General features: G+C 39.8%; 1 protein-coding gene across 8 annotated transcripts in view; it reads right to left on the reverse strand.

The window, feature by feature from the left end:
* Window positions 1-20,644, reverse strand: part of Ccdc62 (coiled-coil domain containing 62) — a 41,816-nt gene extending 21,172 nt beyond the window's left edge. For 5 of the 8 annotated variants that reach the window (XM_046446074.2, XM_046446082.2, XM_046446081.2 and 2 more), the window contains exons 1-6: window positions 20,463-20,644; window positions 16,705-16,897; window positions 12,426-12,592; window positions 10,476-10,577; window positions 7,365-7,536; window positions 2,889-2,990 (exon numbers count right to left, since the gene is read on the reverse strand). In XM_046446074.2, coding sequence (XP_046302030.1) covers window positions 2,889-2,990; window positions 7,365-7,536; window positions 10,476-10,577; window positions 12,426-12,592; window positions 16,705-16,897; window positions 20,463-20,498 — 772 coding nt within the window. In that variant the 5' untranslated portion in view covers window positions 20,499-20,644. The other 3 variants (XM_046446080.1, XM_046446077.2, XM_046446078.2) reach the window with 3 other exon arrangements.
* Between the last annotated feature and the right edge of the window lie 932 nt (window positions 20,645-21,576).

The raw sequence follows: 21,576 nt of genomic DNA on the forward strand, positions 1-21,576 counted from the left end.
GTCCAGCCCTTGATTTATTTCTTTATATCAGACAAGTCAACACCACACAAAACCACATAAAAACAATGAACTGGCATCATTTATATAGTTACATTCTGTTTATTTGAATTCAATTATATGCATAAAGGAAAAAAGAAAAATCAGTTATTTAAACAGTGGAAATGCCAGGCTTGGTGGCACACACCTATAATTCCAGTGACTCCAAAGGCTGAGGCAGGAAGATTACAAGTTCAAGGCCAATCTGGGAAATTTAGCAAGGCCCTAAGCACTTAGCAAGACCCTGTCTCAAAATAGAAAATAAAAAGGGCTGGGGATATAGCTAAGTGGTAGAGCACACCTGGGTTCAATCCCCCGTACCAAAAAAAAAAAAATTGGATGTATAAATAAAGACTAATAAATCAAAAAGAAGGGAGCCCTGGAGGGGTGTGGTGGTTCACACCTATAGTTCCAGCTCCTTTGGAGGAGGACTACTTGAGCCAAGAGGTTCAAGGTTAACCTGGGCAGTTGAGACCTTGTCTGCAAAAAAAAAAAAAAAAAAGAGAGACAGAGACTGTTAAAATATCCCATAAACTTTTATTTTTCCTTTGACATTCCAGGGCATTTTATTTATAACATTTTTGTAATACTAAATTCTTTTTTATTAAATTTTTTCTTTTTTAGTTGTTGATGGACCTTTATTTTATTCATCTATTTACATTTGGTGCTAAGAATTGAACCCAGTGCCCCACACATGCACTGAGCCACAATCCTAGCTCTGTAGTACTAACTTCTTTGTAGACCTATGAGCTCCTAAGAATTAGTAAAATTACTAACACACAAATGTTGATCCAAAGATTCTCCAAATTCAATGGTAAAGCTAGGGATATGCTACATCTTTAGTAACGTAAGAATATAATTTTGAGAGCCAGCCATACTAGAAATAATGGAAACAGTGACCTCTGGTGATAGAAAACTGCACCTTCCCCACAATTTTTTTTTTTTTTTTTTTTTTTGGTGGTACTCAAAATTGAACCCAGGGCCCTGTATAAAAGATTTGCTTAGCAGAGCTCTGCCACTGAACTAAAAAGGGCTGGGGAGCCCATTTATTTATTTATTTATTTATTTATTTTTAAAGAGAGAGAGAGAGAGAGAGAGAGAATTTTTTTAATATTTATTTTTCAGTTTTTGGTGGACACAACATCTTTATTTTATGTGGTGCTGAGGATCTAACCCAGCGCCCCGTGCATGCCAGGCGAGCGCATTACCGCTTGAGCCACATCCCCAGCCCTGGGGAGCCCTTTTAAAAAAAATTTTATTTGGAGATGGGGGTCTCGTTAAGACGTCCAGACTGGATTGAAACTTGTAATCCTCCTGCCTCAGTCTCCTGAGTAGCTGTGACACAGGTGTACATCACCATGCCTGGCTTCCCCCAATCTTTAGTCACAGAAGATTAAAATTAAGAATTCCACAGTATTTGAAAAAAATCTTAAATATAATACTGTTTTCTTTCCCTTTAATCTGTAGAAATGTATTCTTTTCCTAGAAGGAGGAGTATTGAGGCTAGGTAACAGTGTACACCAAAAGGCGTTAATCTAATTTTCTTTCTTTCTTTCTTTCTTTTTTGGTGCTGGGGATTGAACCCACGGCTTTGTGTATACGAGGCAAGCACTCTACTGACTGAGCTACATCCCCAACCCTAATCTAATTTTCTATTTGGAACTTCACCTCCAAATCTATGATGTTCCTAATACAGACTACTGAAATGAAAGCCTAATAAAACCTTCGCTGACAGGGGTGTACACAAGCTCTACACATCAGAGATTCTCAATAGGGAGCGGGAAAGGACAGGTCATCACTAGTGGAGATTCTGGGGCAGTTTTCATGTTATCAGAGGAGTCAAGACTGCAAATGGGGAAACTTGCTTAGTCAAGGAAAATGCATCGGCATTCTTATTTTAGGGTCATACTAATGCATATGAATATACTTACATTCATGACTTACACATGAATATTTTTCCAACTGCAATTACTACAGGTAATTAATTTGCAAAATTGGGAAAATACTGAATTCCTCATTTTTATTGAGAATTTGCAGAATTATAAACATTGTCCTTGCCAGGCAGTGTAGTGCATGCCTATAACCCAGCTATTTGGGAGGTTGAGGCAGGAGGACCACAAGTATGAAGCAGCAACTTAGTGAAAACCCTGTCTCAAAATTAAAAAAAAAAAAATTACTAGTCCTGGGGATGTAGCTCCATGACAGAGTGCTTGTCCAGAATGTATGAGGCCCTGCATCAAATCTCCAGTACAATCAATCAATTAATAAACAGATGGGAAAAAATGAATTAATCAACAGATAAGTAAATAAACATAAATAAATAAATGGGCTGGGGATGTAGCTCTGTGGTAAAGCACTCCTGGGTTCAATCCCCAGTACTACAAAATAAAATAAACATCCTCCTTACATCAATATATAAAATTCTTTTCAAATAACTTTTTTTGGGGGGAGGGACATGGTCTTGCTCTTATTGAGGCTGCCTTCAAAATCACAATCCTCCTGCTTCAGCCTTCTGAATGCTGGGATTACAGGTGTACACAACTGCACCTGGCCTAAATGAGTTTTAAAGGAATATTATGCTTTCAGTGAGAAGAAGAGTTATAGGCTCAGCACAGGTCCTCATCTCACAGAAAAGGGAACAGTTACTTGGAAGCTTAATTACAGTTAAAATTCCCTACCTGGTCCCTCACCAATTCCTCAAAGGGCAATAAAAACAAAAACAAAAAAACACCAAAACCTGTTTTGAGACAGGTGTATTTCCACTAGCCTGTCATAGCAGTACCATAGAAAGTTTAGGTTATTAACATTTAACTATTCAATCACTGTAATTATTATTATTTATTTATTTTTACCAGTAAAAGCCAATTCGTCATGCAGGCAGCTTTTCTCTTGCTTAAGGCGAATGATCTCTTCTCGCTGCTCATTATTTTCCGTTGTCTTTTCTGTTAGGTCCTCTTCATAAACAGAAGGAAAAAAATTCCTCAAATAAATACTGGCTTCCTAGGAAGCTATACACTATGAAGAACCCTTATGTCCTCAGCACAAACTACCAGTTCATCTGAAAGCTGGACATCTGGCCATGTTCCTGGCAGCAACACTAATCCAAGGTTTTGCTACCTCTTGTCTGGCTGGTCTCCTGCTCTGGCCTTGCCCCTCCTGCACAGCCCAGCTTGCACACAGCAATCTTTACAAATAAAAACTGCCCGTGCCATTTCTCAATAAGAAGTCCTCCTACTGAACTCAGAATGAAGTCAATACCCTTCGTTGCAGACAATCTCAAAGCCAGTGTGACCTGGCTATGTCCCTTTCCTTGATCCTCTCCCCCTTTTTTCCTTCAGCTCCTAGGACATGGATGAATTATAAGGAAAAATAAATTCAGCTTTTGGCCTCTGTTTCTGGCACAGATCTAAAATCCTGGCTTTCCTGTCTTCTGTCACTGGAAAGACTGCACCACAGTTTTTGCTAATGAGGTTACTTAGGAAGGGCCAACCCCTAGGTAGCTTCCAGCTGGCTCTGGGCACAGCAAGATCTAGGGATGAAGAGAGCTGGAATTTTCAGCCCTACCCACTGCCTCCCAGAAAGAGAGGCAGGCCTGGAGACTGAGCTCTATAAAAATTTCTGAACAGGAGATATGAAACTTGAGGAAAACTGGTTTGGTGAATACATGGACATATTCAGGTAGCACTCCAGAGAAGGAATAGGAGCTCTGTGCATGGAATCCAGCTCTTCCACCTGCTATTCCTGAACTGTGTCCTTTATAATATACCAGAAAAGGAAGTAAAGTGTTTCCCTGAGTTTTATGAACCATTCTAGGAAACAATCCAACCCAAGGAGGTAGTTACTGCCAGTCAGAAGTAGAGGGGACTCCCTGAGATTTGTGACTGGTGTCTGAAGTCTGTCTTTAAACTATGGGGGCTAAATCATATGTGGTGGCATACTATAGGGATACTGCTACATCGATGTTCATAGCAGTACAATTCACAATAGCTAGACTGTGGAACCAACCTAGATGCCCTTCAATAGATGAATGGATAAAAAAAAAATGTGGCATTTATACACAATGGAGTATTACTCTGCATTAAAAAATGACAAAATCATGGAATTTGCAGGGAAATGGATGGCACTAGAGCAGATTATGCTAAGTGAAGCTAGCCAATCCCTAAAAAACAAATGCCAAATGTCATCTTTGATATAAGGAGAGCAACTAAGAACAGAATAGGGAAGAAGAACATGAGAAGAAGATCACCATTAAACAGGATCGAGAGGGGGGAGGGAAAGAGAGAGAGAAGGGAAATTGCATGGTAAAGGAAGGAGACCCTCATTGTTATACAAAATTACATAAGAGGAAGTGAGGGGAAAGGGGAAAAAAAACAAGAGAGAGAAATGAATTACAGTAGATGGGGTAGAGAGAGAAGAAGGGAGGGGAGGGGAGGGGAGGGGGGATAGTAGAGGATAGGAAGGGCAGCAGAATACAACAGACACTAGTATGGCAGTATGTAAAAAAAGTGGATGTGGAACCGATGTGAATCTGCAATATGTATACGGGGTAAAAATGGGAGTTCATAATCTGCTTGAATCAAATGTATGAAATATGATATGTCAAGAGCTTTGTAATGTTTTGAACAACTAATAATAAAAAAAAAGAATCAAAAATAAATAAATAAATAAATCATATGTGGTGGCACATACCTATAATTCAGTAACTTGGGAGGCTGGGGCAGGAGGATTGCAAATTTGAGGCCAGCCTTAACAATTAAGGGAGACCCTGTCTCAAAAAAAAAAAAAAAAAATAGAGACTAGGGATGTACTTAGTGGTAGAGTACCCCTCAGTTCAACCCCAGAACCCAAATCATCATCATCATCATCACCACCACCACCACCTGTGGGATCTGACACTAACTCCAGGTAGACAGTGTTGAGTTGAACTGAACTGAATTCTTGAACACTCAGTTGGCATTGAAGAAATGGAGAATTTGTTGGTGTTAGAGGAAAAAAAAAAAAGAAGTCCCAACCTTAAAACCCACCCTAGTGCTTCTGCATTTTCTGTTTCTTCTGCCTGGAAGGGTTTTTTGTTGTTGTTGTGTTGTTTTGGATTTTGGTACTGGGGATTGAACCCAGAGGATCTTTACCATTGAGCTACATCCCCAGTCCTTTTTCAATTTTTTTTTTTTTAAGGATTTCTTTTTTAGTTGCAGATGGACACAATACCTTTGTTTTGTTTATTTATTTATTTTTTTATGTAGTGCTGAGATTGAACTCAGTGCCTCACACATGCTAGGCGAGTGCTCTACCATTGAGCCACCGCCCAGGCCCTCCTTTTTAATTTTGAGACAGGGTCTGAGTTGCTGATCCTCCTGCCTCAGCCTCCCAAATCACTGGCATCATAGGTGTGCACCACATGCATGGCCTGTCTGGAAGGTGCTTGGCCCAGGTCTTCACAGGGCTAGTTCTGCCCACTGTCCAGTTTCGGTTCCCATCTAACTCTTCCAATTTGCCTCCCCAGTCCAATGAGACTAAATGAGTCTATTTCCTTCATTCTCTGTTCTAATTCTCAATATCCTACTTTTTTTTTAAATACTGAATTTGTAAAATATTTATAATACATAAATATTAATACAAGAATTTTTTCACTTGAATATTTCACTGAAAAATGGATTAAATATTCAATAAACACTGAATATTTACAATGTATTCCTGAATTATCAAGTGTTGATCTAAAGGAGAGGACAGAGTCTATTCCCACTAACGCAGGACTCATAATATGATTGTAATCTTAGCAGAAGCTACAAATGAAAACAAAATCTAAGATATTTACCACAGGTCAAAGATTTAAAATGCTGAGTCTTTTAAATTACATTAGCCAAGATAAAATTTCGTAATTTCAGAATTTTTTAGTTGAAAGAAACGTAAAGAGTCATTTTGTTCAGGAATACATAAGAACCTTCTCCACATCACTCTCTTGCTTGGTTTATCCAAGAAGAAGACCTTGCTGCCTCCTGAGGCACTTCACACTACATAGATGCAGAATGATTCCCTGCCACAGTTCTGTAGCTGCTTCTAAGGTGGCCTGTTCCACAGTAGGGTCAGTCCTCTCGTCTAATGCAGCAGCCATTTATAAAATGTGATAGTATAGGTGCAGATTTAAGACTAAAATAATAGCTCCTCACCAGGCACAGTGGTACATGCCTGTAATCCCAGGAACTCAGGATGTTGAGGCAGGAGGATTACAAGTTCAAGGCCAGCCTCAGCAGCTTAGTGAGGCCCTAAGCAACTTAGCAAGGCCCTAAGCAACTTAATGAGACCCTGTCTCGAAACATAAAAAGGGTTAGGGACATGGCTCAGTGGTTAAATGCCCCTGGATTCAATCCCCAGAGCAGAAAAAAAAAAAAAAGATAGCTCTTCAATCAGTTTATTCTGTACCTCCCAACCTGCCCAAGGGGAAAGGCCAGAGAAAAGTAGGGCTGCCTCCATACCCTTTGTAAATTTAAAGTCTGACATCATCACCCATATCCACATTTAAATATATACACTATATATAACAAATATATACAAAGGCATTTGGCATACTTTGCCTTCATTTCACTATAAAATTTCAAGAATCGGAGAGAAGTGAACTGACATGGCTTTGAATCATAGGCTTGGTCCTACTTCAGACACCAGTCACCAAGGCACTCTGGCAGACTGTTAGTGGTGACTCCTCATCCCTCCCTGCATATGACTTTGCAATGCCTCCTGCACAGAGCACAGTGTATTTCCCCACTACCTGACTTTGCACTCAGCCACATCACTTGCTTTGGCCTACAGAATAAAGCAGAAGTGACGCATGTCAGCTCCAGGACTCCATCTTAAGAGTCTGCTTTTGTGTTAAGTTTTGGCTTCACTGTGGGAAGAAATGCCTCGGCTAGCTGATGGAAGACCCATGGAGCAGAACTGCCCCAGATGAGCTTTTTGAGAGGTCTCTGAGTCCAACCAAGACCAGCCAAATCCCTCTTCCAACACTGAATTTAATAATTGTCAGGACCCATGCTGCTGAGACACTGCCACTGTCTGTTAGGAGCCACATACCAGCAACTGCTAACTGGTACAGCCACCTAAACTATGGCAAGAGTTTTTTAAAAATATGATACATTATGCAGTTTACCCCAATTTTATTATTTATCTTGTAACACAAAAATTGCAACATAATTCTATGTAAATGAAACAGACATTTCATGTTAGAACCCAAAGCCAGGAACAGCCCCATTCACTCCAAGATGAAGGGAACCCAAATGAAGAAATATATTCCCAACATAGCATATTACCATCTTACACTTGCTTCTCTTCCTTACCTTTTAATTTATTGACTTCGATCTTAAGTGTCTTCAATTTCTGCTTATAATCTTGCTTTTCTTTCACAATACAATTCTCCACCATCTTAGCATCACGTAAAGCATGCTCTAACATTTTAAATTTACCCGAACAATCCGCAATGTGATTGACTGCCTCAATAATATCTTTGTCCTAAAAACCAAGTTGAAAACTGTTAAGCTAGATTTTAAAATTCCAATTAATCAGTAAGAAAAGATTACATTTACTCAGGCCTCATGGTGCCCTGGTTTCTTTCTAAGCACTTTTCATGTTAACTCATTGATCTTCACCGTGACTCTATGAGGTAGACACTATTACTGCTGAGCGATGGAGGAATCAACAGACTCCTGAAGGGATTGTTACTTGGCCATGACTGTACAACTGGTTAGTGATGGGGCCACCATTCGAACCCAGCTGACTGGCCTCAGAAGCCATGTGCTATCATTATACCTACTGTCTCTTGGAAAGTTTAGAACCAGACATAACATATTGGCACAGCAAGAGAAATGGTGGCAGCATTTGGACCGGGAAATTATTCTCTGCATTACAAATAAATCCCTTAAGTCCAACATTTCCTCCCTTCTTTCAGTTTGTTAAGATGACCAGACTCTGGCCAGACATGGTGGCACACGCCTGTAATCCCAGTGGCTCAGGAGGCTGACACAGGAGGATCTCAAGTTCAAAGCCAGCCTCAGCAATTTAGCAAGGCCCTAAACAACTCAGTGAGACCTTGTCTCTATATAAAATACAAAAAAGGGCTGGGGATGTGGCTCAGTGTTTGAGTGTCCCTGGGTTCAATCCCTAGTACTAAAAAAGGGAGACAGGACTACAAGACTCACTATGAGCATAGCCAAATTAGAAAATATTATTATTGAGGGTCTTTGAATCACAAATAGGTATGTACTAAAAATCCAGTTAAACAATACCTAAAAGTCTAAAATAATAAGAGTTTTCAACCTACCCCACTCTCCTGAAATAACTATTATTAACAGGTTTACCCCTGCTTAAGCATAAGCATTTTTTGCTACAACATCATATATGCATTTTGGAAAAAAAAACTTATTCTGCACATCTCATATTAGGAGGATTTATAAGGAGATAAAAAGGGTTGGAGCAAACCATTCAAAAACCAATGGCGGACTGGGGTTGTGGCTCAGCAGTAGAGTGCTCGCCTAGCATGGGCAAGGTCCTGGGTTTGATCCTCAGCGACACATAAAAATAAATAAATAATAAAAGATATTGTGTCCAACTATAACTAAAAATAATTATACTTAAAAACAACAACAACAACAAAAACAACAACAATGGAGCCAGGAGCGGTGGCACACGCCTGTAATCCCAACAGCTCGGGAAGCTGAGACAGAACGATCGTGAATTCAAAGCCAGCCTCAGCAAAAGTGAGGTGCTAAGCAACTCAGTGAGAGATACCCTGTCTCTAATAAAATATAAAATAGGGCTGGGGATGTGGCTCAGTGGTTGAGTGCCTCCAAGTTAAATCCCTGGTACCAAAAAAAAAAAAAAAAAACCCACAATGGAAAGGTTGGGAGTGTAGCTCAGTGGTACAGTGCTTGCCAAGCATGTCGAAGGTCCTGGGTTCAATTCCCAGGCCTGAAAAACAAAACATCCAAACCAACAAAAACTGTTGAATTATATGACCAGACCAATAGGAAACATATACACACACAAAGTCCTACTACATACAACAGCACAATTGTCAATGCCAGTAGATACACAACTGTCACTCTATCTCTTTCAGCCTAAAACCTAGGGCTCCTTTCTCCCCTGATAAGCATGCCCTACAGGGCATTTGTTCTAATACTATTATTTTTCATCAAAATAAAAACTCCAATTCTCCATGCACTGCTTTTTCACAAATCCACTATTCTAATGTGGGGGGTAATATCTTTGCACCATCTTCATTAATACTCACTGCTTTGCCAGAGAGTTTGCTAAGATGGACAGCATACTGGTTGGTTGGTTTTTGTTACTGGAGATTGAACCTAGAGATGCTTTACCACCAAGATGCATCTGAAACCTTTTTTATTTTTTTATTTTGAGACAGGGTCTTGCTAAGTTGTTTAGAGCCTCACTAAGATGCTAAAGCTGGCCTCAAACTTGAAATCCTCCTGCCTCAACCTCCCAAATGGCTGGGATTACAGGCATGTACACCATGTCCCACAACCATGTTGTTACTGATGCCACTAAACTAATTTGTAGATTTTGATATTTTTGTTCCTTAATTTTAAAAAAGTTTGCCCATGATCACGTCAAAACAATGTGTTGGGAAAAATTACAAATGAATTAGCATTATCATTCAACCTCATCCCCTAGTTACCAACTATCAAAGACATGTTACATTAGAAGAGATTGTAGATCACTTTATCTAACATTATGACTATATCAATTCCCTGACTGATAACAGCTTTCCTCTCCATTAAAAAAAAAAAAAAGGGTTAGTAAGCAATTTGCCAATAATTTCACAATACCTAACAATGAGTACCTGGGAAGAAAACAAGTCAACTCAGGCATGCCAGGCCATGGAATGGGCCTCAGAGACAAAAGTCCAGAAGTGGAATCCTGCCTCCTCTCTCAATGCTTTGGGGACATGATTTTGTTTCTCTCATTTCTTTTTTTTTTTTTTTTTTAATTTTTATTAGTTATCAATGGACCTTTATTCATTTATTTGTTTATATGTGGTGCTGAGAATCGAACCCAATGCCTCACACATGCGGGGCAAGCGCGCTACCACTGAGCCACAACCTCAGCCCTGTTTTTCTCATTTCTAAAATAAGAATTTAAGGGGCTGGGGATGTAGCTCAAGTGGTAGCGCGCTCGCCTGGCATGCGTGTGGCCCGGGTTCGATCCTCAGACCACATACAAACAAAAGATGTTGTGTCCAATGAGAACTAAAAAATAAATATTAAAATTCTAAAAAAAAAAAAAAAAAAAAAAATAAGAATTTAAAACAAAAGCAACTTTGGCAGCTCTGCATTTATGGGTGGCTAAGGGACTTAGGTGAGATAAAGTATGTGAATATGATTTGTAAACTACAAAATGTTCTGGCAACTGGAGATATAATTATTTTTAATTACCTTAAGTTTTATCATTGTAGTGAGAGCCTGTTCTCTAGCTTGTAATTGTCCTACCTGAGCAGAAAGTTCCACTAATGTGTTGCTGAGATTTTCGTTTCTAGCCTACAAGGGAACAACACAGAAAATACTCTTTGAGTCCTTTTAAATTTTTCATTTGTTACTAGCCACAATCCATGCTCACTTCCCTATTTTGTTTTTTAACTTTTTTTTAAGGAAAAAAGTAGGCTGAGTAAGAATCATCAAAAAGGAATACAAGTTTCCATTTCTTCATTAACTCTAGCATCCTCTCAATATTTGCATTTGCCATACTGAATTACACTGGTTATGTTTGTAAACATGTCTATTTCCTAAAATTTTAATGTATAATTTTGGATCGTGGAGAAAGAAAAAAAAAAAAACAAATGAGAACTGGATGAGTAAGAGATTTGCTTCCATGAAATAAAGTAGTTTTAATGAATTTTGTGCATTTTGTGGGGTGTGGATATACACCATTTTACATTTGTCAAAATCCTGTAGAATATAAAACACAAGGAGTGAACACTTATGTAAACTGTGGGCTTTAGTTTACATAAATGTTAACACCTGGATTCATCAATTCTAACAAGCATACCACTGCAATGCAGGCCATCTGCAGAGGGGAGGTTGTGTGTGTGTGTGTGTGTGTGTGTGTGTGTGTGTAGACAGGGCACAAGTGGAACTCTCTATACTTCCTGCTCTATTCTATTATGACCCTAAAGCTATTCTAAATAATAAATTTTATTAAAGATATCTTCCATTTTTCATGCAACATATTAATAGAGTCTAGAATCATTTTTTTACTTATTTTATAGCTAGAAATGAACTAGAACAGTACTGAAAAAAACTACATGCTTACTACATGCTTATGAATTAAGGCTCATTATATTACCAAGATCAGTACTGATATCATTATGAAACAAGAATATGAAAAACAGCTGCTTCAGGCACAGTGGCACATGCCTGTAATCCCAGAGGCTTGGGAGGCTGGGACAGGAGGATCACAGGTCCAAAGCCAGCTCAGCAACTTAGCAATGCCCTAAGCAACTTATGAGACTTTGTCTCAAAATAAAAGAGGCTGGGAATGTGGTTCAGTGGTTAAGAATTCCTGGGTTCAATCCCCAGTACAACAACAAAAACAGCTGTCTTTTTCTCTACCTCATAACAAATTAGCTCAAAAAAGATACATTGATTCACTAATTAGACACACAAAATCAGTCTTACAGATATTATTACTAATATACTATTAACATGATATAGATATATTTATCATAACAGATAAAACTCAGAATTTAGAAAGCAGAATTGTGTGTGTGTGTGTGTGTGTGTGTGTGTGTGTGTGTGTAAACGTGTGTTACTGGGGATTGAACCCAAGGCACTAAACCACTAAGGTGCATACTCAGCCCTTTTTATTTTTTAAGACAGGAACTCACTAAGTTACCCAGGCTGGCCTGGAACTTGCAATCCTCCTGCTTCAGCCTCCCAAACAGCTGGGATAACAGGTGTGCAACACTGCACCTGCCCAGAAAGCAAAATTTGAGTCTACCAAAACTTGATGAAACTCATTTCAGATTTTGAGAAAGGCTTTCCAAACAATCCATTATGGATAAAATGGTAGATGCTATTAAACCAAATAGCAAAACAGTTCAACAAGGGTAATAAGGAAGCCTAACATCCATGATAGGATAGTACCATGCTTCTGACTAAAATAGTACAAAGAATACAAAACTAGGATGGATGGATGGATGCATGGACGGGCAGACAGATGGATGGAGATTGTCTACACACACATTAACAGCATATAGATATACATCTATGCACATACCTTCCTACATACATGCATATGAATTTTTAATGGAAACATTTACATCTAATTTTTCAATAACTGGATCACAGAATTTGGACTAGTAAAGCTTATCAAAAAATAAAGCCAACCTCAAGGTCTTCAGAGAGGAGGGAAGAATGTGTTGCCTTTTGAGCCATCTCCTGAAGCTGCAGTTGAGTCTTCTGAAGGACTGTTTGACATTCAGTTTGATTGGACTCGAGGACTTTTACCTTCTTCGTGAGTGACTTAATTATTTCAGTTCTTTTATGTAGTTCACCTGGGGGAAATTTCATCAACAACTTGTGATTAGATCTGATGCTTAAAAGGCAGTATTTTTAAGGGCAGTAGTTAAAGAGTAAAAAGTGTATTAAGAGGGCTGGGGTTGTTGCTCAGTGGTCTGGTGCTTGATTAGCATGTGTGAGGCCCTGGGTTCAATCTTTGCACTACATATAAATACAATAAAGATCTGTTGACAACTAAAAATATATATATATATTTTTAAAAGTGCACTAAGACATTTCTTAGAAGATAATTCTTATAAAACATTTTCAAGAGAAGCCTGGGCAATCTAATGAGATCTTGTCTCAAAATAGAAAAAAAAAATTTTTTTTAAAGGGTTGTGTGAGACCTATATTCAGTCCCCAGAACTAAAAAAAAAACCCCTAAAAACAAAACAAACAAATCAAAAACAACAACAAAAAAACTACTCACATTTCATTGTGCAATACACAATACTGTATTGAACTTTAAAACATGGCAGGCTGCAGTGGCACAAGCCTGTAATCCTAACTACTCAGAAGGTAGAAGCAGGAGACTTGGGAGTTCAAGGGCAGGCTGGGCAACTTAGCGTGATCATTTAAAAGGGCTGGGAATATAGCTCAATGGTAGAATTCCCCTGGGTTCCATCCCTAGTTCTAAAAAAGAAAAAAGAAAAGAGAGCCAGGCATGGTGGCACACACCTGTAACCCCAGTGGCTCCTTCTCAGGAAGTCTGGCACAACATGAATAGATGTTCAAGATTGGCTTCAACCATCTAAGAAATTTCATCTTGCCATGGCACATGCCTGTAATCCCAGCTGTTTGGGAGGCTAAAGCCGGAGAATCACAAGTTCAAAGCCAGGTCAGCAATTTAGCGAGTCACTTAGTAACCTAATGAGACCCTGTCTCAAAAAAAAAAAAAAAAGGGGGCTGGGGATATGGCTCAGTGATTAAGTGTCCTTATGTTCAATTCCTGGTACCAAAGAAAAAAATGAAACATTTCTTTCTTTAAGGAGCAACACAGAAGCCCCCTAAATATCACTTCCTGAACACAATGGCTCCAATTTTCACTTTCCCGGAAAACCACCATAAGCTGAGTAATTAATAATTTACTTGCCTTTTTTTGTGTGTGTGTGTGTTATTGGGGGGGGGGGGGTTACTGGGGACTGAACCACTGAGCTACACCCCCAGCCCTTTTTATTTTGAGACAAGGTCTTCACTGCCCAACAATCTCAAATTTGCAATCCTCCTGCCTCAGCCTCCTAAGACCTTAGGATTACAGACATGCACCATTGTGTTTGGCTCCATTTCCTTGCATCCCCTAAAAATACAGTTTTATCTGGGCTGGGAAAAAAGCTCAGTGGTAGAGTATTTGTCTAGCATAAACATGGCCATGGATTACATCCCCAATATTGAAAAAAAAAAAAAAGATACATATATAATATTGTATATAGTTTAATTTGAACTAAGACATTTTTAGAAGATAATTCTTTTAAAACATTTTCAAACTATAATACTATAGTTTAATTTGAATTAAACTGTATGAATTCTATTTGCTTCTTTCACTTAAGATATTGATCCTGAGATTATTCACATTTATATAGCTCATGTCTGTCACTAAGCTACATAATAATCCCCTAAATTATTACACCAAAATTTATTCACTTTGCAGCTATTTTTTTTTTTTCCAACCAAGAGTGGGGGCTGCCCGAAGGGGAAGAAAAGGAGAGGCAGAGAGCAGAGAAAGAGAGCAGAGAGGAAAGAAAGAAGAGGAAGAGGACAGAGAGCAGAGAGCACTTTGCAGCTATTTTAAATAATGCTGCTCTGTATTTTCTTTAACATGCATCTTGGTGCATATTTGCAAGAATTTCTCTAGTCTTTTTTTTTTTTAATTTTTTTTAAAGAGAGAGGGAGAGAGAGAGAGAGAGAGAGAGAGAGAGAGAGAATTTTAATATTTATTTTTTAGTTCTCGGCGGACACAACATCTTTGTTTGTATGTGGTGCTGAGGATCGAACCTGGGCCGTACGCATGCCAGGCGAGCGCGCTACTGCTTGAGCCACATCCCCAGCCCTTCTCTAGAGTCTTGCTATCTAAAATGTGGTCCTTGAACCTGTAGCTCTGACATCACCTGGGAATTTGTTAGAAATAGGCTCTTGGGCCCCAGACCTACTATACCAGAATCTACTTTTTTTGTGTGTGTACTAGGGATTGAACTCAGGGCCTTGAACATGGTAAGTATACTTTCTACCACTGAGACACACCCTAGCCCAGAGTCTACCTACATATTAGGTCTGCTATCAATTCACATGTTCGTTAATTCCACTTAAAAATGGAATTGCTGAATCACTGCTGGAACATGTTCCAATTGCTGGAAAATTTCTTATAAGAAATGTTATTTATCTCTAATTTTACTAGATACTGTAAAATGATTTCCCAAAGTAGTTGTGCTGAGTCCCCCCAGCAGTGTATGAGCCTTCCCTTGGCTCCAATCTTCCCAGGTACTAACCAGGCCAGACTCTCCTGTGCTTCCAAAATCAGAAAAAACAAGTGTATTTCAGGTGGGATGGCTGTGGACTTGGCTCCATATCTTACCAACACCTGACAATTTTTACCAGTCTGGTGAATGTAAAAAGGCAGCTCATTATTGTCTGAATTTGAATTTGCATTTCCCTAATTACTAATGAGAATGAGAAATGCCTATTTAAGGGCTGGGGATGTGGCTCAAGTGGTAGCGTGCTCGCCTGTCATGCGTGCGGCCCGGGTTCGATCCTCAGCACCACATACAAACAAAGATGTTGTGTCCGCCGAGAACTAAATAAATAAATATTTAAAAAAAAAAAAAAATGCCTATTTAAGTCTTACTCATTTTAACATATACTGATGGCTATAGATAATCTTTGTCATATAGATTACTTTTGTTTTTTACCACATTTATATAAGAGATAGATTATACTACATTTAATGAGCAATCTTTTTCCTTTTTATTTATGTTTATTTACTTTTTCTTTTTTACATTTATTTATTTATTTATATGTGGTGCTGAGGATGGAACCCAGGGCCTCACACGTGCTAGGTGAGTGCTCTACTGCTGAGCCACAACCCCAGCCCCATGTTTTTTTTTTTTTTTTTTTTTTTTTTAAAGAGAGAGAGAGAGAGAGAGAGAGGGAGAGAGAGAGAGAGAGAATTTTTTAATATTTATTTTTTAGTTCTCGGCGGACACAACATCTTTGTTTGTATGTGGTGCTGAGGATCGAACCCGGGCTGCACGCATGCCAGGCAAGCGCGCTACCGCTTGAGCCACATCCCCAGCCCCCCATGTTTATTTTTTGAGCAATCATTTTATTTATCTATTTATTAAGTACTGGGGATTGAACCCAGGAGTATCTTACTTCTGAGCTACATTCCAAACCTTTAAAAAATGATTTTTTTTTTGAGACAGGATCTTACTAAGTTGCCCAGACGGGCCTAGAACTCATGATTCTCCTAACTCAGTCTTCCAAGTAAGTGGGATTACAGGCATGTGCTACTGTGCCCAGCTGAACAATCATTTTAACACTGTATGTGTGCAAGTGTGGGTGTGGCCAGGGTAAAATCAGATTGTCATCAATGAAAAAATGGTACATATTTAGACTGTCATGTTTACAGAAACCTCTTTGTGGTACTCTACCACTAAGTCACATGCCACCCTTTTTGTTTCTTATTTTGAGACAGGTCTTGCTAAGTTATTGAGGCTAGCCTGGAACTTGCCATCCTCCTGCCTCAGTTTCCCGAGTCACTGGGATACAGGTATGTGACAGGACCACTATAAGCTATTTTTGAGAACACGATAGTTTAAAAAGATGACCATTTTAGATCCTTAGAATCAAGTTCAATACCAAAAGTTTAAAATCTTTAAGTACACACGAAATGGCTTCTCATAGGACATCTTTATTCTTATTTTTGTTCAAAATTTCTTCAGATACACCCCTCTCACTCTATATTAACTGGAGTCTCCCAGCACCTTTCCCATAGTTAAGTACTGAACTCCAGGACAGCAGGAATTGTGTTATTTCTTCTCTCTCTTCCCTATAAGTCCTTTCATCATGTGGCACACAGGACTGCACTATTCAGGCTGCTGAATGCATTTCTGACCTTCTAATTTGCTGCAACGTTCCTCCAAAGTCAAAACTTTCTGCCGATCCTCTTCCCATGAAAGAAGTTGTCGTTGATGCACAGCAACCATATCATTGAGTTCTTTATCTCGATCTTTCAATTCTCCAATGAGCACCTGTAGCTCCTTCCGTTGTTTCTCAATAGTGTAATGCTCAACTTCTGATCCAATGTTCTACACACAGAAAAGAGTTTAACATCAAAATAAAACTCAATAAATCAGCCAAAGTGTATCTCACAAATAATTATATTATTTTGCTGCCAATTCTAAATAGTTAAATTGTTTTATTCACTCTTAATAACAATGTATCAGGGCTGGGGTTGTAGCCCAGTGGCAGAGTGCTTGCCTAGCATGTGAAGTTTGCCTAGCATGTGAAGCACTGGGTTTAATAAAGGCATGGTGTCAGAGTACAACTAGAAAAAAAATTTTTTCTTAAATAACAATGTACCAAATTACTGTTTTTTAGTTTTTTGCTTTTTTCTACCAGGGATTGAACCCAGGGGCACTTAATCACTGAGCAACATCCCCAGCCCTTTTATTTATTTTCTTATTTATTTACATGCAGTCCTGAGAAATGAACCCAGCACATGCCAGTCAAGTACTCTACCACTAAGCTACAATCCCAGCCTCCCCAGCCCTTTTTTATATTTTATTTAGAGATAGGATCTCACTAAGTTGCTGAAACTGACTTTGAACTTGGTGTAAGTTTCTGGCTATGGAAATGTACAAGGCAGCATTCCTCTGGTACGCAAACTCCTAGAGAGTAACAGGCGCCCTGTTTTCCACACTTGGACTATTCTGCAATTTCTCCCTGGATCTAGTAAAATGACTAATACATGCCCAATGCCTAGCTGCTATGGTAATGTCCTTTGTGAAGAGGCTCTGTTCTAGACTCTTATCAACCTCAACCTTGATCTCAGACACTCAGCTTCTGGGAATAAAGGAACACTCTTAAATAACACCAATGTGTCACTGTGCCTAAACCTGCCCACATAATAGTAACTTTATACAATAAGCAATATGTCCTAATGATGCCAATGACCTAATGTAACCTATGGATATAAATAAAGCTGGCAGCTCAGACAAGCAGCCCCTTTTACTTTGCTCCTGTACCTTGCTTGCTTCTCTCCTTTTGCTTTTCTTTACACTTGCAATCCTGCTTCAGCCTCCTGGGCCACTGGGATTACAGGTGTGTACCATTGAGCCCAATTCCAAATTACATGTTTAAAATAAGTTCAAATCTACCATGCCCTCTACTTCTATCATTTTCTGTCATACCATACATAATTCTGAAAATGTGGGTCTATTTCTAAAACTTCCACGGCTACCATAAATAAACCCATTTCTGGTTTTTATTTTTCACCCTTTCATGTCAATCTTCTCTTTATCCCAATCAACAATGTTATCCCCCATCTTGTCCCAGCATTTTTTTTTTTTTTTGGTATGGTACTGGGGATCAAACCCAGGGCCTAACTAAGCACATGTTCTACCGCTGAGTTACAACCCCACCCCTGTCCCATCAATTTTGGAATAACCAAGTAAACAAGAAATAATTACTACTTAAATATAAATAATTCTTATTATTCCTTATTAAGGAATGGGAATTTTCATTTATAAAAAGAATTAAATCCTAAATGTTTATTACCACTAACTACATTTGCATATTCATACACACTCAATTGACCAAGGACAATTCAATATTGTATTGGTGAAAACTCAACATACCCCTTCAAAAACAAAATTTTTAAGGAAAAATTACATATACACAAAGACAATATGCAATAAACTCCCATATACCCAGTGGCTAAGTTCCATTATTATCAAAACTTTGCTACATCTGCTTCAATTTTCCTTTTTGTTATTGACCAAAAAAAAAAATTCCCTTTACATATTTCTCTATGTATCTCTGAAACTGAAATTGTGTGTGTACGGAAGGCAGGGGGTGGGAATTGAACTCAGGAGCTCTCTACCTCTGAATCATATCCCCAGTCCTTTTCTTTTTTTTATTTTGAGACAGAGTCTTCCTGAGTTGCCAAGGCTGATCTCCACCTTGTGATCCTCCTGCCTCATCCTCTTGAGTAGGTAGCATTACAGACATGTACCACAAAGCCCTGCCTCAATGAACATTTCTTAAATAACCATGATGCCATTTTCTTTTTGTTTAATTGGGTTTTTTTACTTGTAGATAGACACTATTTATTTATTTATTATATTTTGGTGCTAAGGATCAAACCCAGTGCCTCACATGTGCTAGGCAGGACTCTACCACTGAGCTACAACCCCAGCCCCCATGATGCCATTTTCATAACTCACAATAAATGTTACCTACAATAATTCCTTTTAAACTACATCATGCACATTCTAACATGTTAAAATTGTGCAGATTAAGCAACATTAGCTTTGTAAAACACTTGGCACAGTGCCTGGCAAGTAGTAAGCCCTGAACAAACATTAGCTATCATTACAAATGTAATCAACACACACACACACAAAAAAAAACAAACAAAAACAAATAATCACATTTCAAATTATGGTAGTGTTCCCATCTATGGCACATGCCTATAATCCCTGCAACTCAGGAGGCCAAGAAAGGAGGATAGCAAGTTTACAGGCCTGCCTGAGCAATTAGAGATCCTGTCTCAAAAAAAGGGGGGGCGGGGGCCCGAGTGGTGCAATTCAGTGGTAAGCCCCCCACCCCCAAAATGCACTAGAGCTCTAAAGACAGTAGGAGCTCTAGCTTAAAGACAGTAGTTTAAGCCTTCACCCAAGAGCTGAGAGCTGGATGTGGTGGAACGTGCCTGCTATAATCTCAGCAACCTGAGACTTGGAAGATAAAGATGGGACACTGAGACAGAAAGATCTCAAATTCACAGCCAGTCTGAATAAAAAAGGATGGGGATACAGCTCAATGGTAAAGTATCCCTGGGTTCAATCGCCAGTAGCAACAACAACAAAAAAGTTCACCAGAGACTCATGCACATTATTATTAGTTTCTGAAAAATAAGACATACAAGCAAGTGATAATGATGAATGAATTATAATTACTTGCTACTAATTAAACACAGAAAATGAAACTTGGAATCAAGGGACTCCAAATTACAAGACTTAAATTCACTTTTGGTTGGCCACTCATTTATTTAACAAATAATTACTGAATGCCAGGTGCTGGGAATACAACTGTGAGCATGCCCGCAAAGAAGAGTATATTCCAGTGCAGGAAAATCGGCAATAACCAACTAAGCATACAAAAAGCGCTCACCTTATATACTGGTAAGGTGCAAACCCTTGGCCAAGTTCATTTTCAAGACTCTCGGTTAAAACGGAGCCAGGCTACTGTTATTTTTGATATCAAGCTAGGCAACAGAAACACAGGTCTACTGTCATGGTTAAAAAATGAAGTCCTCAATCGGGCGCAGAGGAGCACATTTGTAATCCCAGCTACTCAAGGCTGGGGCAGGAGGTTCCAAAACTCGAGGCCAGCCTCAGCAACTTAGCAAGGGCGTGCCTCAAAATACAAAGAGCTGAGGATGGTGCTCAGTGGTAGAGGGGTTGCCAGGCATGTACGAAACCCTGGGTTCGCCCCTAGTGCTGGCGACGTCTCTGAGTCTGGGCTGAGTGACATATGTTACTAGGTTCAGGGAACCGACGCAGCGCCCCGCTTTAGCAGCAGCCTCAACTGCGGCCCGCGGTCTCCTTGTATCCAGACGCGTCCAGCAGACAGCCAGGCGGCGCCACTCACCTGGCGCCAGGCTAAGAAGGTCGCCGAAGGGATCATAGGTGTCGCCTCCGCCCGCGGAGAGTCAGTGCGGGCGCGTCACCTGGGAAAGGCCATAGGGGCGCCTGGCCAGAGCGGCGGGGGTGGCCCGGCCCCGCGCCCCCGCCAGCCCCCGCGAGCCCGCCCAAACCGCCCGCCGCGCGAGCGCGCCTACGGCGAGACAGAGGGACCGCTGGGTCTCGCGAGACTTGGGGCCTCGACGGTTCAGCTCGAGAACCGGAAGTCCAATCCGCACAACACTGGGCGTCCTAGGGACCGCGCTGTCACCTCCATAGTTCCGCATCGCCCCGGTTAGTCTGATGATGGGCGTGGCCATTATTTCCCATCTGCAGACGCCGGTGCTGGCAGGTGGTAGTTGCTGGTCGCTCTCGCCGATCAAACCGAGATCTCATAGGCTAAGATGAGGAGGAAAAGTAGCAGAGAGAACCGTGGTACTTTTTCAAGACAAGATATACCGCATTCTAGGGTTAATGTAATCTTTTTCACATGTCTCAGTCACTACTTCATCCCCCTTATACTCCTCATAAAATATTTTTGGGAACTGAATTATGAAAAGGTGCCCATCACATCTAACCCTGGTGGCCCAGGGCCCTGATGTTGGACTCTGCAAGACAGATTACTAGATAACAAAAGGGCTTCCGTTTTTGTTTGGGTTGAATGTGAATTAGCAAAACATGACTGTGGTCATAAGAGACAATCCGGAAATGGAAAAACAAAGTGAAGATTTGGGGGTAATGATTCTGCCTCCTTAATTTAGAACCAACAAGAAAGATGATTATCTTAGAATTTGTAATCAAGCACATTATGACCAGTTGTTAGAAATAGCCCTCCCTATCACCTAGTCATGGCAGAAGAGGCCTGTAAGCCCATCTACTTGAGAGGCTGAGGCAGGATTCAAGTTAGGAGGCCTGCTTGGGTGATTATAAAGAAATAGCGTTCATATGATCATAGTTGATAAGCAACCTCAAAATAAAAAAGGCTGGGAATATAGCTCAATGCTAGAGCACGTGCCCAGTATGGGTCCAGTCCCCAATACTGCAATAAAGTATCTGTAGATGATTGTGGAATAAGTCTTGGT

The sequence above is a fragment of the Marmota monax genome, unplaced genomic scaffold (genome assembly GCF_021218885.2).
Source record: "Marmota monax isolate L192 unplaced genomic scaffold, Marmota_monax_Labrador192_F-V1.1 WCK01_AAM20220418_F8-fsc00092, whole genome shotgun sequence".
Classification (NCBI taxonomy): domain Eukaryota; kingdom Metazoa; phylum Chordata; class Mammalia; order Rodentia; family Sciuridae; genus Marmota; species Marmota monax.